The sequence below is a fragment of the Tyto alba genome, unplaced genomic scaffold, assembly GCF_018691265.1.
Source record: "Tyto alba isolate M040663 unplaced genomic scaffold, T.alba_DEE_v4.0 Super-Scaffold_39, whole genome shotgun sequence".
Classification (NCBI taxonomy): domain Eukaryota; kingdom Metazoa; phylum Chordata; class Aves; order Strigiformes; family Tytonidae; genus Tyto; species Tyto alba.
Window position 1 is genome coordinate 10,984,485 of NW_024881314.1, and position 15,176 is coordinate 10,999,660.

The following is a 15,176-nucleotide window of genomic DNA, read 5'->3' on the forward strand; positions in this document are numbered from 1 at the left end:
AGCCCCGAGAACTCCTGTTCCACACGCCTTTTGTGCCTTCCTTCAAAAGAAACAGCTATTGAAACCCATGACCATGAAGCTTTTGAGTTTTCCAGTGTTTTCCTCCTCGCCCTTCGTTTACATGACTGTGTAACCTTGAAGGCTCACAATCAGGGCCACGCGCGGGGCCGTGCGTGCCCGCACTGACAGCCGGGACCATTGTTTGCAGCCCAGAGACCTTGTGCAAAGCTTTAGAAGCGATACTTTTCCTTTTTTCCTTCTCAAGGCTGCTTAGCTGCTCACACGGCATCTGACACAAGCAGTAGCATCTGCTTTTGTTTTCCAGTGGAAGCAGAAGTGCCGGTTGTTGTCTTGCTGTGGTGCTAATATAGGAAATGCCGCAGTGGTAAAACAGAGGGGAGTTGCCTCGGTTTGGTTAAGGTTCGTGACTAGATAATTCCCAAATGTCTTTGTGTTTGAGAAGGCTTCGTAGTCACAAATTAAGATGTAAATTTTGTAGAGCTAATCCCTTTTCTACTTCCCAAAGACAATGGGAAAAATTAAGTAGTAGGTAACATTTTTCCTCAGGAGTGATTGATCAGGGCAGTATCTTGAACACTTGTAATCGGAGGCCAACTGATTTACCCTAACAGTCATTTTCCATTACTGAAACAAACTGAAGGAATGGCAGTAATTATCACACCTTCCAACCCTCCTTCACAAACAGCAAATACCACTGTCAGCTTAATAAACCAATCCTTACGGATCAGGACACAACAGCCATGTTATGGACATGACTCTCCAAAACACTGAAAATTTGTACCAACTCCCCCAAACAATCCTTTAGGTGTTTAATATTACATCAAATCTGCAATGGGCAGCAAGACTTTGACAAGACTTCAACATATTTATTTACCCCCATAATTGCTGCATAGTTCGAAGTCTCTAGGGAAGACTACTGTGTTAAACTTGTTGTGAACAAGCAGGAAAGAAAAGATAGAAAATAAAACCTTTGGGGTTGTATCCAGTACATTCCGGCAGGCTTAACATCCTGTAAAAATCATGTAGGACCACAGTGAAGAGTTTTGGACTGGTAATGTTACATTTCTCGTAGAAAAGGTGAAAAATGTGGTCTGAGACAGTGTGGTTGCTCGCAAACAGGTGGATACATCTGGACCAAGTCAAGTCTCTGAGCTCTAATCTACCTTGTCTGGATTAAAGAGGAGTAATTTGTTCAACATCTTTTAAGGGAGGAGAGCCAGTTGTGTGCTATCAAGTAAAACGGTGTGTGGTTGTTTCCTGACTACGATCCATTAAAAGGCTGAGCTTAGACTACCAAAGCCTTCCCCTCCTGACAGCAGCCAAACTCGTACCAGTTTCCTAGAGACAAAAGGCCGGTGCTTTCCTCTAATAAGTCAGGGAGCTACCAAGGTCTGGAAATAATTTTAAAATTCCTTCACATTATTCAAGGCAGAAGAATTACTAAAACTGTGCTTTAAGCAAAACAGCATTCTTAGGTTGCCAAGGCAGTAAACACCAGCTTTGGGAAATGCAGTAAGATTTCAACATCTGTTTTGGAGCTGATATTTTAACCATTCCATGTTTATTTTAATGCCTGGTTGGCCACTTCCCAGTCATACATATGCAGCACCAAAGCAAAGACAGAAGAAATGAGTCTGTTCTTGAATTGATGCTACAGATCAGCTCCCCCCTTTCCTTATTTCTTTTTGTTTGTTTGTTTGTTTGTTTGTTTGTTTTTTTAATTAAGTAAGTAGGTGTTTGTCCTGTCTAGAGCTTGAAAGTAATACAAGATGTTTGCAGAACACTACGTAGAGGGAAGGCACTGTGTGTTGTCTAAAGAACAGCGAGAAGGATAAGAGGAAAGAATAAGTTGTTCATCTCCATTGTGTTTTCAGGAACACAATGTTGATACAGCAGTCTCTGTAGATAACCTTGGACATGTTTGCCTCGGCTTGTGCAGACAGGACAGGCCCACCTTCATCTGCCTGCCCGGCTGGTTGGGCTCCAGCTGGCCCTGCTCCAGAGGCTGGTGCTCCACCAGTACACGCTGTGCTCCAGCCTGTGCCCTCTTGTAGCTCAAGTCCTTTTCTGCCCTGGAAGAACTTGCCTTCAGAAATTTTTTGAAGAGTTTCAATGGGATCATCCCAAACTATTGTGCCTTGTTTAAGGCAGACAGCTGAAACAATTCAGTTGCAGGCGAAATCATCGCCACCGCTCCGTGTGCCAACTCTGCAATGTATAAAGCTCTTTGATGATGAAAGGTATTGCCAGCATAAAAGAGGCATATTTCAAATCGCTGCTTAAGAGAGTGGCATCCTCAGCATGAGACAGTCAAGCAAGATCCAAACATTACTTCTGCCCTTTAGTGGACGAGAAAATAGGTTTGCAGTGCTCAGGTTGCTTTACATGGATGAAACGGTTTGCTCAGAGCGACGCTACTGGCACGATATCTGTTGGCACGGATAGCTCAGCAGCTGAATGCGTCCACTCTCTTGAGTAGATGATGTATAGACTTGAATAGACTCTGTATCCTTTACAGGACATGAGAAGTTTGGGGGACTCACACTAGGGTCTGGAACTTTTTGTCCCTGGGTCGCTGATCCCGGTGCATACCCAGGATGGACAGGACGAGAAGCTGTTGCTACCTGATTGCTCGGCTCTCCTCTCCATCTGTTAGCCAGTGGTCAGAGTTCACACCCTGCAAGGGCTTACACCCTAAAAACCATCTTCCAGTGTCCTTCTCTTAGGTGCTCTTCTGAGCAGAGAGGCTAAGGGCTCAACGGGCTCAGGGGCTGACATTGCTCCCTTGCCTGAGATTTGGACCATCCAGCAAATAAGGTCATCATAAACTGCTTTGAAAGGAATAAACCGTAAAATTTTAATCAAAGTTTAGAGTTACCACATGGCCTTCTTGACATTGTGAAGAGCATAACTTCAGAGGGGGATGCTTCTTGCTCTTAGAATTCTGAAAGTTAGACTGTCAGCTACCACGATTTGCAAGCCCAGAATCACTAGTTGCTCTTGTAAGTCTCATCTCACCATTATTTCCAAGTCTTACTCAAATTTATTGAACCTTAAAACGTCTTGCCAAGCAGTTTCCGACTGACTGTGGAATTTAGTGTCTTGTTTGTTTTAGGAAAAGTGCAATTTATAAAGCTTCAGTATTTCACTAGATAAAAATATACTTACAGAAAGAAAACCATTTTCTACATTCTTCACTGCCACTTGACATTTTGGCTTTATCTTAGATATTAAAATAAAATAAAAATCTCAGCTTGTTCTTGTTTATTAAAAAGAAGATATATTGCTATTTAAATACTTCTAAAAGAATTTAAGAAAAGAAATAATAGCTTAACCTTAAAATACATGATGAACGGTAAAACCTGTTATTTGTCTTCAACTCAGTGGATGCTGTAAGACCTACCTGGTTCGCTGCAATCCTGTAACTGATGATTTAAGCTAGCACAAAGTGATTAAACAATAGGAACTCAACGAAGAAACATTTTATACCTATTTTTCACACAAAAGTGAAAGAATACTGGAGACCCGGCTCCCGTTTGCCTAAACAGACTTCTTTTTTTTTTTTCCAAAATCAAACAGGACTCGGCTGCCGAGTTATCAGGATTTATGTGTCTGCTCACAGCCATCCCAGGTTCTCACGCTTGGAGAAGCGAAGCGTTTGGAAGTGGCCATAAATGGGCTTAACCTGCAGCTATTAGCAATTTGGCCAAAAGGGCCAAAGAGTTTGAGATACCCACGAGCCAGGTGCTTGTGGTCCTGCAGTTCATGAACACTTGTGGAATAAGCCGCGAGATCTGGCAGGACTTTGGGCCGGTCCGCCCGCGGTCAGGACTCCCCGGTGCGCAGGGTGGCCGGGCGCTGCCGTGCCGCGGGGTGCTGGTGCGGGGGGGCTCTGCTCCGACGGCCGCCTTTGCTTTTGCAGCCTCCGTGCCAGCTCCACGTGGTACGGTTGCCAACGACCTCGTCTGGTCCTCACTTAATTATAAACTCCGTAGAGGAAAAGGGGATTTGCATTGGTTAAACTGAGTTCCCAAGCTGCTGGGAACTGCACAGAAGCAGCGGAGCAGACTCTGCGCTGTTTTGAACCAGGTTAGTCCCCAGAGTTAATCTCGCTGTAATATTGCTTAAAAACACTGCTGACCTAATTATGACATAGTTAACATTCATCTAGTAATTAATGAGTATTACAGTGTCTGCTCTGAGCTTGACGGGATTCCTACTGTGGGCTCATTTGGTGCTGAATTGTACTGTACCATGTGCTGTGCTTGGCGAGTCATCAGTCTTACGTGACACTTAAAAATCTCTGACAGCCTGACAACCTCAGCCTGGGCAGAGGAAATTACAGGATGTCCAAGGCACATGGGAAACTAACAGAAAGATCGGGTCAGTTAAAATCCTCATAATGGGCTATTAAATTGTTTTACTGTTCAGCTTCTCTGTAAAATATCAATTATCTCCATGGTTGTAATGTAATCAAAGTAATTAAATTCCGAAGGCTTGCATGAAAAAAACAGAGCTCTGTAAATGGGAATCCAGCCTCGAGTCCTTTAGTTGGTCTCTGCGTTTAAAAGTTTCTTCAGATGACTATTTTTTCTTTTTAATGGTGTTGTAGTTAGAGAACTGGTAAAGGTTTTTTTGTGTTTGGGGGTTAGGGTGTGTTTTGAGCTTGGCTGCACACAACGTTTGAACAATTGAATAAGCAAAGCCCGCGCTGCAGCCGAAACACGGGGGCTCGGCGCGTGCCAGACGAGAAGCCGGCTGGGCGGCGGGCGAGGGAAGCGGGGACAGCCTCTGCCGCAGGGTCCCGGCCCCGGCTCCTCCTGTTCCCTCTCCTCAGCTGATGGGTAATCCCAGCTTACCTTCCCCGAGTTCTGAAAAATGACAGGCTAATGTCTCTAAAGCACTTCAGATGTGAAACTTGAAAAATATTCCTATCTTAGGTTTATCAAATTCAGGATCTTGCCTCCGGTAATATGTTTTACAAGAACAGGAAAAAGCGAAAGAATGACATATTACAAGAACGTTTTCCCCATCCGTTCCCTTGCTGTAGGGAGTACTGCTCCTTGATTAAGTTTTATTTCAGTTTATTTCAGTACAGCTGCTCCCTTAGGTTTCAGCAGAACTGAATCAAATCCTATTTTGTTAGGGCCAAAATTACTTTTGCTGCCGTGATTTTCTGAAATTAATGGTGATTTTGGGGTGCACCGTGTTCAACTATCTTAAAAGGTTCCATTGTAGAAAAGGTGTTAAGCATCCACACCCTGAAAGTCGACTTTGGCAGGATCAAATGGCAGAATTTGCAGAAGTTCTGGACCGTAATGCAGGAAATCACCTGTAATTTGTAGTGGGCAATGCTGATCTGAAAGCTGCACGCCCAATATGTGAGTGTCTGTGTCCATGCAATCAACTTTGAGGCACATACTCACCTAACGGAGTATTTGTTACTCCTTTTAAAGAGCAGTGAGGCAGATCTTTTAAACCACTACTGGTTCTTACAAACAAGTGGAAACCCACGTTAAGTCTAACAGACCGTTCCTTCACTGGTTGATAAGGTAGGGCAAAAAAAAAGGCTCTTTTGCAAACTTAACTTATTGATTTTTGCAAGACAACAGCAGTTTATGGTGGGCTGTTTAAGACAGGAACTAGACATGCACAGCCCCAAAGAGCATAGAGCCAGAGCAGGTGGAGAAAAGGTGGGAACCACGAGGCAGTTCAGAGGAGATGGACTTGGTTTCTGTTAGAGCCCGAGCAGTTACTGGGGGAGAAGTGAGCATTTGGGGAAGAATTTAAATACATTGACCTGTGCGCAGATAAGCGTTGCTGTTTCTGTTTCTGTCAAATCATTAAGAAGATGAGAGACTCACGGCTCCAACTGAGGAATAGTTTCCATAGAGAATGAGCTCGTGGAGGCAGGGAGATGAGAATAAAGTGTTAATGCTGTAGCAGAGTGTTTGGGAGCTAGGGAAACAAAAGGAAAATCCAGGAATGCTCATAATGTGCAACAGCCTTGGGGGATTTTTTGTGTCTTCAGACAAAATTAGTAAAGAGAGTTTAGTCTGAGGGCCTCCTTGGAGCTTGCTGAAATCAGCATTTAAGCTGCTTCTGCCTCGATAAGCCCTGTTCCGTGTCCTGAGGATAGCTGTGAAAAATGCGCTTCCATAGCTTCTTTTTAAATGTGAAAGAAGCTAACTGGTATGAATAAAGTTACTTGATCAAACTACTTAGAAGTTTCTACAGTTGGTTTGAAGGAATAGAAAGTTCTTCATCTTCTTTCACCTCATTAGCAACTCCTGCCTGGCCAAGGTCCGTGATCCAGGAGCTCCTGTGCCGTGGGCAATTCCCTCCCTCCACGCAGTGGGCAAACACAAAGCTCAGCCATGCTCCAGGCTACCAGGGTGCTGGTATTTTCCTGGTTTATCCTCCTTCTCTGCTGTGGTTGAGCAGGGCTCCCTGTTTCTGCTCGATGTGACGCTGCCCGCCGGCTTTTTTCTTCTTCGGATGCACCAACTCAGGAACCCGGGAGTGGAAGTTAGAGGCTCCCAGGAAAAGTTTCTCGCCCAACTTTGCTTCATTTCCATCAATCTTCCCTCAGGTAGAGACCGAATTGGTGCAGAAAGCAATGAGCAGTGGTGCATTAGGAGGCAGTGACTTGTTGAAATGCTTTTCAAATGAAGCGCTCCAAAAATAGAAGAACCACCGTGCATAACCTGGTGTAAATCCTGTTAAAAACAGAGCATGCCTTATCTTACAGAGCATGCCTTGCCTTCTGCACAGAGCGACGTAACGGGTCCGTAGCACTGCCCTTTTGAGGACACAGCCCAAAATCTGCAGCGGTTTTTACGTAGCCCTTCCTGCACTGGCCTGCTAACACGTTTCCCTCTCTCTCTCCCACTGCAGGCGCGTTACTGTTAGGAGGAATCCTCTACTCCTGGCAGTTCCCTCACTTCAACGCCCTGAGCTGGGGGCTGCGGGAGGATTACTCCCGCGGAGGATACTGTATGATGTCTGTCACCCACCCAGGGCTGTGCAGGCGGGTGGCTCTGCGGCACTGCTTGGCCTTAATTGGACTCTCAACGGCGGCTCCCGTTCTCGACATCACCACGTGGACTTTCCCCATCATTTCGCTCCCTATCAACCTCTACATCTCCTACCTCGCCTTTCAGTTCTACAGGGATGCAGACCGCAGCAGCTCCAGGAAGCTCTTCTTCTGCAGTCTGTGGCATTTGCCGCTGCTGCTGCTGGTCATGTTCACGTGCAAGAAACCGTTCCTAGAAGAGGAAGACAAAGGCGATCTGCTCGGTGAAAGTCATGGGAGGGCTATGGAAATTAGATTGCCTTAAATGTCAGTTACTTGTCATCATTGTGACACATCAGGTAGTATATTTTAGTAATTACAAGGGGGAAACCTGTGGGGAACTGTTTGAAGAAGAATCATTTGTGCCTAGTGACCATTTCATGCGATAATTTTTTATTTTCTTCTGAAAGGGAATAGACACGAGAGCTGGAAGCATTCACGGGCCTCAGGCCTGTTCACTCATCACGGGGTACAATTTAGCCTACGTCCGAAGCACCTCGCTTCGGGATGGCCTTCCAAAGTCTCCATGAGCCGTGGGCTCGTCTCGTGGCTAGGTTTTCAGTTAGCAAGTCACATGCGCACACTTACTAACCGCCAGCACTGGCAGCCTTGGCGAACCCGTCAGGAAGCGACAGATGAATGATTTAGCACCCCTTCTCCCCAAGCGTCCTTTCCAAATTCAGCTTTGAAGCACTTGGTGGCTTGGGTGAACTCTTCTTGCTTTGGTCTGTGCCGTCCCTGCTCTGATACTACACAGCAGCCTTCCGTTCCTGAGGCTTTTTTCAATCAGCTACTTTTCCCAAGGTTCCCATTCACCCCAGTAGATTTTTCGGTTTCATACAGCTGGCACAATGCTAAAGGAGTAAGAAAGCTGTCTTTCAGCACACTGCACGTCAGCATTAACCAGATGAACGGCTCTCCTGTAGCATATACCTTGAACACACTTTGAGCCATTCTGCTGTACATCCATCACGGGGAATTTCTGACTCCCATGTGGTTTTATGCCATTAGAGTTTGAGCCCTGTGTGTCAGATCTTCAGCTGGTAAAAATTGCCATTACTGTTTATGTCAGTGAAGCTTTGAAAAGGTGTAGGAGGTGAGAACTAGGTCTCAGAGTCTGGTAGTTTCCAGGTTTTTCTATGCTGATGTGTCTTGTGCCAGCCCATTCAGCCTCAGTGTCCTCGGACAAGTTCTGGACTGGCATCGAGAGTTTGAACTGTGTTTCATATCACCCTGTGGAGGCTGAGAGAGAAGGCCTCGCTTTTGGGGTCTGTAATCAGTAAGGAAACATATTTTACAGAAAAAAAGTTTGGGATTTTTATCTAATATTATAATGTTCAAATTGCTGGTGCAGCCAGTGTCTCTCAAAAGCAATTGCTGTGGATGGTCTCACCAGGAAAATGCATTATCTTTGTTAACTGATACGCTGAAGAACATTTCTAACCACGGTCTAATGTGCTCGTGATCCCAGTGTGGGGCTGTGGCTAACTCTCAGCCTTCCCGGGGCTGGCTGGGACGCACTGGGATGCTTCCAGACACAGCAGCATCCAGGGTAGACAAAGTCCGTGTTATAGTTTATTGTGGTAGTTAGTGCCTGTTATGACTTGATGTGTTTTCACGCCAAGATTTCTTTCCCACGTGGAAAGGGACTGGGCAGCACGGTTGTGCATCAATCCAAAGACACAGTGATACCTGAAATGGGAGACACTGTCTCTAATCTGATCCTGAATAAAGCCCTTCAGGAAACGTCACAAATCTGCCACCATGTGCATATCACGCTGACATAAAAATCTTCACTGGCTGCTTTCATGATACAGGCCCAACTTCTGGTCTCAGTTACACTGGTGTAAATCAGGAGTGACACGGTTAACCTCTGTTCTGCTGGCGGAGGTGCTCGCAGGAGCAGAGCCACCTGGTTTACATGGCTCGTAAGTAATCGGTTGCAAGATTTTCTGACTCTCTCAAGTGATTGCAGATGACAGGATTGAGTTCCCCCTTACTGTTTGTCTGACGGAGTCCATCGTACTCGAGTTACTGTGGGCAGCACTGCATAGAAATGTCTGGAAACTGTGCAACTCCTGAATTTGTTTCAAAAATGCATCCAGTCTTCTCTGCAATAAAGTGCATACTGTACAAAAAAAAAGAGATGAGTGCTCAAAATCTGTTTTAAAAAATTCACTTATGATTGAAACTCTGGTACAGTTCAGTTAATGGAAAAGGTATTTAATAGTTTTCTGGCATTTCTCACATCAACAATGTTCTTGATCACTGCAAGAGCAAGGACAGCTTGTGAAATACTGGTTTATTGTGCAAAAAGCACGCTGAAGCTAAGTTGCATGTGATTAGAAAGGGTTTGTGCAAACCCAAAGAATTTGGTCAATCTTTAGCTGGGAGGAGAACCTGAAAAGAGCAGATGGCTCACAAAACCCGCAGATTTCACTCCCAGAGGCAGAAAGTGGTGCTGAAGTAGGAGGGTTGTGGTTTTCTCCTAAGTCATTATTGAGCCAGGCTTCAGGAGGGCCTGAAGTACCCGGTGCTGTCCTGGCAAACTCCGTTTTGATTAAAGGTCCCAAGGACGTGCCTGTGGTTCCATTTTGAAGAGCAGTCGTCTTCATTTCTTGGGCCAAAATGTGTAACATTCATGGGCTTTAGGGCTAGGCAGGAGCTTTGTAATCATTACTAAGTGTCTGCAAAATGCAGGTCACTGAGTTGCACCAGCATCTCCACACCCAGTTGTTCTGGCCTGGAGAGGAAGCATGGTTTTACAGTGAGTGGATCTGGGATTTAAAGGTAAGAAATATTTTAGTTTAAAAAAAAAAAAAAAGAAGTTTTTTTCACCTAGAAGGTGTTCTCTGCTTTGCTACAAAATGGCCATGTGTTGGGTATGGATGAAGCCATCTACTGTCATTTTACTGCATTTAGGAATTTTTTCTGTTGCGTGTGCTCTGAAAATAAAAACATTGCCAAACTGAAATCTTGGCTGCGGACAGACAGTACTGTAGGTGCTCTCAGGTGTCCTTTTCCATACTGCTGGCGCCTCTATGGAAATGAAAACAAGGGGGTTGGTGGTCCCTGTGGCCCTCCATGGAGGATTAATGTCAGCCATCCCCACTGCTGATCCTGCTGCCAGAATTCTGCAGGAGGTGCCCGAGTGTCTGGCTGCGGTGGCTTTGCACGGCCGGGGCAGTGCCGGGAGTTAAACTCGGGCATCCTGCACCTGGGTGCTGGGCCGGGCAAGCATCGGGCTTTGCACGGCTCCTTGGATCTGAAACAGCGGTTCCCACGTAGAATTGCGACCGTTTTTTTCCTTGTCCCATTTGGGGAACTTGAATATAGACTGTTTGTCATCTCACTGTCCCGGTTACTCAGGATCTCCCCTTGAAACAGCTCTCCTGCTGTTTATGGGGTGGTGAAAAAAATAGCAGCAATGTGCCAAGTCCCTCCTAGCCCTGGGTCTGCTGGTAACCGAGATGGTCCCGTCTAGGTGTTGCTGTTACAGCGGGCAGCTTTGCACCACTACAAGCCTCTGCTGAAGCTCACAGAGGAATCGGAGCCAGTGACTCAAGAGGATGAAGCTGGTTTTAGTCTATTTGAACTTTAAACCTTGTGTGTGTGTGGTTTTGTGGATAAAACAGTAGCCCTAAGGCTCAGGGGATCTTCATTCTTTCCAGATCTCTGCTGAAGAAATGCGCTCCGTCTGTAAAATACGGATGATGATGTTTTGCCTTGTTGGATGAGTAAACAGCTCATGTTTTTGTCAGTCCCGTGCCCATTATTCTGGATGGCCCTGTAAAGAGAGCGCTGGCTAAGGGTTTGAGGAGGGTTGCACAGAGCTGGCGCTGGGTCGTGCCCCCCCCCCCCCGCACCTCTTTGCTCTGCCCTTCACAAATCCCTTTAATCTCAGCGCAAGGCCCTCCTCGCAGGGCAGCGTGGGGAGCTGAGCTACGCGCCTCTGAACTGCCCCGCGCTCCTGCGTTCGCACGGAGCCCCCGGGTCCTGCGTGAAGCCGCCTGCGGTGCCTCGGCGTGGCAGCGTCCCAGCAAGCCAGGCAGTCGGTGGGGCTCCGCGCTTTGTTCCAGCGTGAATGAGGAAACCCAATCCCTGCACACACAGCTCTTTCCCTTCTCGTTTCCCCCACTGGGTTTTTTTTTTGTTTTTGTTTTTTTTTTTCTCGCTTCCTGTATCAATCTCCGATATAATCTGCCCCAGCAGAGTAACACATTCACACTCTCCTGGCTCCAGCAGCGTTTCCCACTCAGCCAGGCCACGGCATTTCAAGGCTTACACAAAACACACACGTCCTTTTCAGTTCTGATGATCCCAGGAGAGTAGGAATGGAAACAGAGTGATACTATTAGAAATCATTATCATTACAGATAGAAAGTGTGTTGTCCCGGTTGCTCTCCAGAGGTGATTAGATATTCCCCTTCCTTTGGAAGTACAGGCTGTCTACAGAACACTTTGCTTTTAAAACAGAAATCTCAGGCACTGTTTTCCTACCAAGCAGCTCTGCTGGAGGTGGTAATACTAGAAGCTCCATTGCAGGCTGTCCCCGATGGCATTTCTAGTCATGGTATTTGTTAACCAGGCAAAGAGCCAGCCCCGGCGAGGGCTCGTGGGATGCAGGATGCCACCCGCGCTGGCAGCCTGGCCTGGGCGGGTTGTTTGCCTCTTGGTGTTGCTATTTCTTCCTCCAGTCACGGAGAAGGTCAGTCCTGCGGGGCAGGGCTCGTGCCCCGTAGGTGTGTGTCCAACACTTGGCCCTGCCAAAGACACTTCAGAGCCTGGTTTCAACGTTCATCATCTCCCAAACGGCATGTTGGTAATCTGGAGTCGGAGACGACAGCGAGTCGTGAGGTCAGAAGTGCCACTGGTGAGGACCCTCCTCCATCAGAGTCCCTCAGACGGTGACTTACTGCGTGGTTCCATCGATGGTTTTTAGTCTCTTCTGAAGTAAATGTACTGGAGACTTTTAGGGATTTGACTCAAAGTTTAGCACGCATTGGAGCTGCCTTCCAAACCCTTCTGTCAACGGAGCTTGCAGTATTTCTTGAACACGAGACAGTTCCTGTGCTCTGTTAGAGCTTGCGTTGGTCTGGATTGCCATGTCGCGAGGATGCCCGCGCCTCCGGCGGGCTGTTAGCAGGCCCAGAGCGGCCAAATTCTCCCTGACCCAAAGCAAAGGAGGTCTTTCAAGCACAGCATGTGCAGAGCGTCCCAAAGCCATTTAGACCGCCATCAGGAGTACACGTGTTTAAAAGAGCTGGCAGGAATATCTCTCATCAGCTCTGCCTTGTACACTTTCCATCACCTCTGCTTTTCTGCTTCCAGACTTTAACTGTGCTGAAGATTTTCCAGCCTGGGTCACTGCCTCAGGCTGGGCTTTAGTTTCCAGTGTTTCACAAAAGGCACAGTTCAAGTGTTTCACAGAACAACGTTGGCAAAAGGAGCTGTTTTCCCACAATGTGGAGACGTTTTTCCTACTGCTCCTAACCAGTTCTGGCACTTGCAGGCCTTGGAGCGAGAACTGACAGTTTGGCAGCGGGCTCGTGCGGGTTCAGGTAGGTGCGTTTATCCATTCTCAGAAGGTACCGTGTGTTTTCCCAAGTCCCTGAGAGGTTACTGCTTCCAAATGCTTGTTTGAGCGTTGCTGCTGACACCTCTGAAGAGATGCTCTGCGCGTGATGGGCACAGACTGTACTGGGGAGCTGCTGCCACGGTCCTTGTGCTTTAGGGGAGCACAAGGACTAAAAGGAGGAGCCTAGAAAGGAGGCTGCCTGGCTGTCCCTGCTAGAGCTGGAAAAATTGCCTGAAATTCATACCTGTATTCCCATTTTTCTAGGAGCCCTGCTTTGGTCCTGCTCGCTGAGCGAGGCAGAGTGCAGTACCCGAAGGGAGGTTTTCATGTCTCTCAGAGGCTTGTGCGGCCCCAGAGCCTGGGACACTTTAGTGGTTGAGGTTTTTTCCCCCTGGTTTTGCTGTCCAAGACGCATAGCAAGGTCCTCACTGTCCTCAGCTCTCCTTTTTAACGCTTTCTATAGTAACTGCAGCTTTCCTTTGGTACATTTTTTTCATTAAATATGTGCTACAAAATACATTGCTTACACCTGTCTAATCTGCAGCTATAGCCAGACTGTCTTGTCTTAAACAGAAACACAGACTTTGGGGAATTGCCCTGAGTGATTGGAAACAGAAGGGCTCCCATCTCCCGGACCGACCAAACTGTCCCTAACTGGGACCAGCAGGGACACCTTGCCCATCTTCCTCCTCCAAAAAGCAAGAAGGGGGAAGAGGGAAAGAAGCATCCCTGTGGGTGGGGTGGGGTAGAGGCCAGCCCATGGTGCCGGGGGAGGACAGAGCTTCCAGCTGGGCAGGATGGGCTCTGCCCCGACCCTCTCGGCCCCAGGCCAGGTAACAGGCTGCGCAGACACAGACGGGCGCATGGCAGTCGAAGCTCATTTGTAAAGAAGTGACCAGCACAGGGACTCATCTTTTGTTTTCTGAGCAATGAGAAAGATAAAGATTTGTGCTGCCAAGAAAGGCTGGGAGATGTTGGGGATTTATTTTTTTTTTTTTTTTTTTGGCCGGGGAGAGGAGGCACTGCATCAAATTAAACTTGAAACAGAGACGCAAACGAGGTGATTAAGGCATTTCCGCCGTGCTTCCAGGGGAGCTGCTGGCCGCCATCCAAACCGGGGAAGGGAACAGCCTGAGTTTATCAGCTGAACTTGGAGGCTGGTGCAGCTACTTGCTCCGCAGAGCACCCGAAGGGCTGGGGGACCGACACGCTGCCCCTTGGCCGTCCCTGCCCCAACCCGCTCCCAGCCGGCGCAGAAGGGAGACGGGGGCATGCCGAGGGGAAGCGCGATGCTTGGGGCCACCCGGTCACCCAGCAGCAGAGAGAGGAATATTCTTTAGATCTCTTCTTAGTCTGATGCCCCTGGCCTGCTGCTTACAGCCACTGTTACGTGCACTCAGCTTGCAGCAGGAGCAAGGACTGGCAGGAGCTGGCGATGCATCCAGCGAGGCTGATTAACCCTCCTCACTTCAAAGATGAGCAGTGGGCAGAGCGTGGCGGAAGCACCTGCAGGCAGATGTTGCTGCAGCAGCTCTTTGCTGTGCTCCTCGCTCGCAGCACCGCGCAGGGTGCGGGTCTGGTCCCTCCCCGTGGGAACCCCAGGGACCCCGGGCACTGCCCCCAGGCCTTGCCAGAGATGACGAAAGCCTCTGTTTGGGGATGGGAAGGGGGTCTGTCCTCCGCGCTGCTGCTCTGCTGCCCAGCGGGGCTGGTCCCCACGGGTCGCCCAGCATCGGCAACGGCTTTTGCACCGCACCTCGCTGGGCTGCCTGCAAGGGCTGCTCGGCGAGCGTGTTCACCAGCTGCCCGTGGGTGGGATGAGGAGCCACCACGCCGGTATGAAGGACCTGCCTTGCCCCGGGGTCTGGTGGTGGAGTCCTGCCCCGGACCAGGGACACGGGCTGACTGCCCAGCTCGGGGCTAACGAGCCTGCTCCAGCACCGCCGGCCCTTCGTGTGCTTTGCTTATAGCAGGGACCGCAGGAAAGCCACGCGGGAGGGACAGACAGACGGACACGCAGCCATCCGGCCGCTCGCAGGGAGGTGCGGGCTGCGTCTTGCTTGGCCGTGATGGCAGTGAACTCCCTCTGTTGACTTCTCCTGAAGTTGCACCCCGTAATGCAGTGGTGTCCCTGTCTCTGGTAATAAATAGCACCTTCCGTAAGTGTCTTTAGCCCGTACTAAACCACAGACCGGACTGATTATTGCTGCTTTTGTAGCCTTTGCAGAGCTGTTTTTATTTATAATTGCACCCCGCTGGTGTGTTCATAATGATTTTCCCTGCTGCGTCCCATGCGGTCCAGTGCTACAAAGCCACATTTTCATAGTAGCTGTTGTTGGTTTTAATCACTTGTTATTCGGATGATATATTAACAGCAGTATCTCTGTAAGGCTTTAGAGTGTTTTCTTTTTCAACACATTTACAACAAAAGCTAAGTGTTAGCCCTAATAAAATGTGTGTTTCGTTTGGCTCCCTCCTCCAGCGATGAATCCAATTAAATGA

General features: G+C 48.1%; 1 protein-coding gene across 1 annotated transcript in view; it reads left to right on the forward strand.

Annotated features, from left to right (window-relative positions):
* The window catches only part of LOC104364513 (protoheme IX farnesyltransferase, mitochondrial), a 105,564-nt gene extending 96,325 nt beyond the window's left edge, over positions 1-9,239 (forward strand). Inside the window, exon 7 of the mRNA XM_033000288.2 lies at positions 6,919-9,239. Within this exon, the coding sequence (XP_032856179.2) occupies positions 6,919-7,361 (443 nt within the window). The 3' untranslated portion in view covers positions 7,362-9,239. The remainder of the gene's footprint in view (positions 1-6,918) is intronic.
* Positions 9,240-15,176: the final 5,937 nt, after the last annotated feature.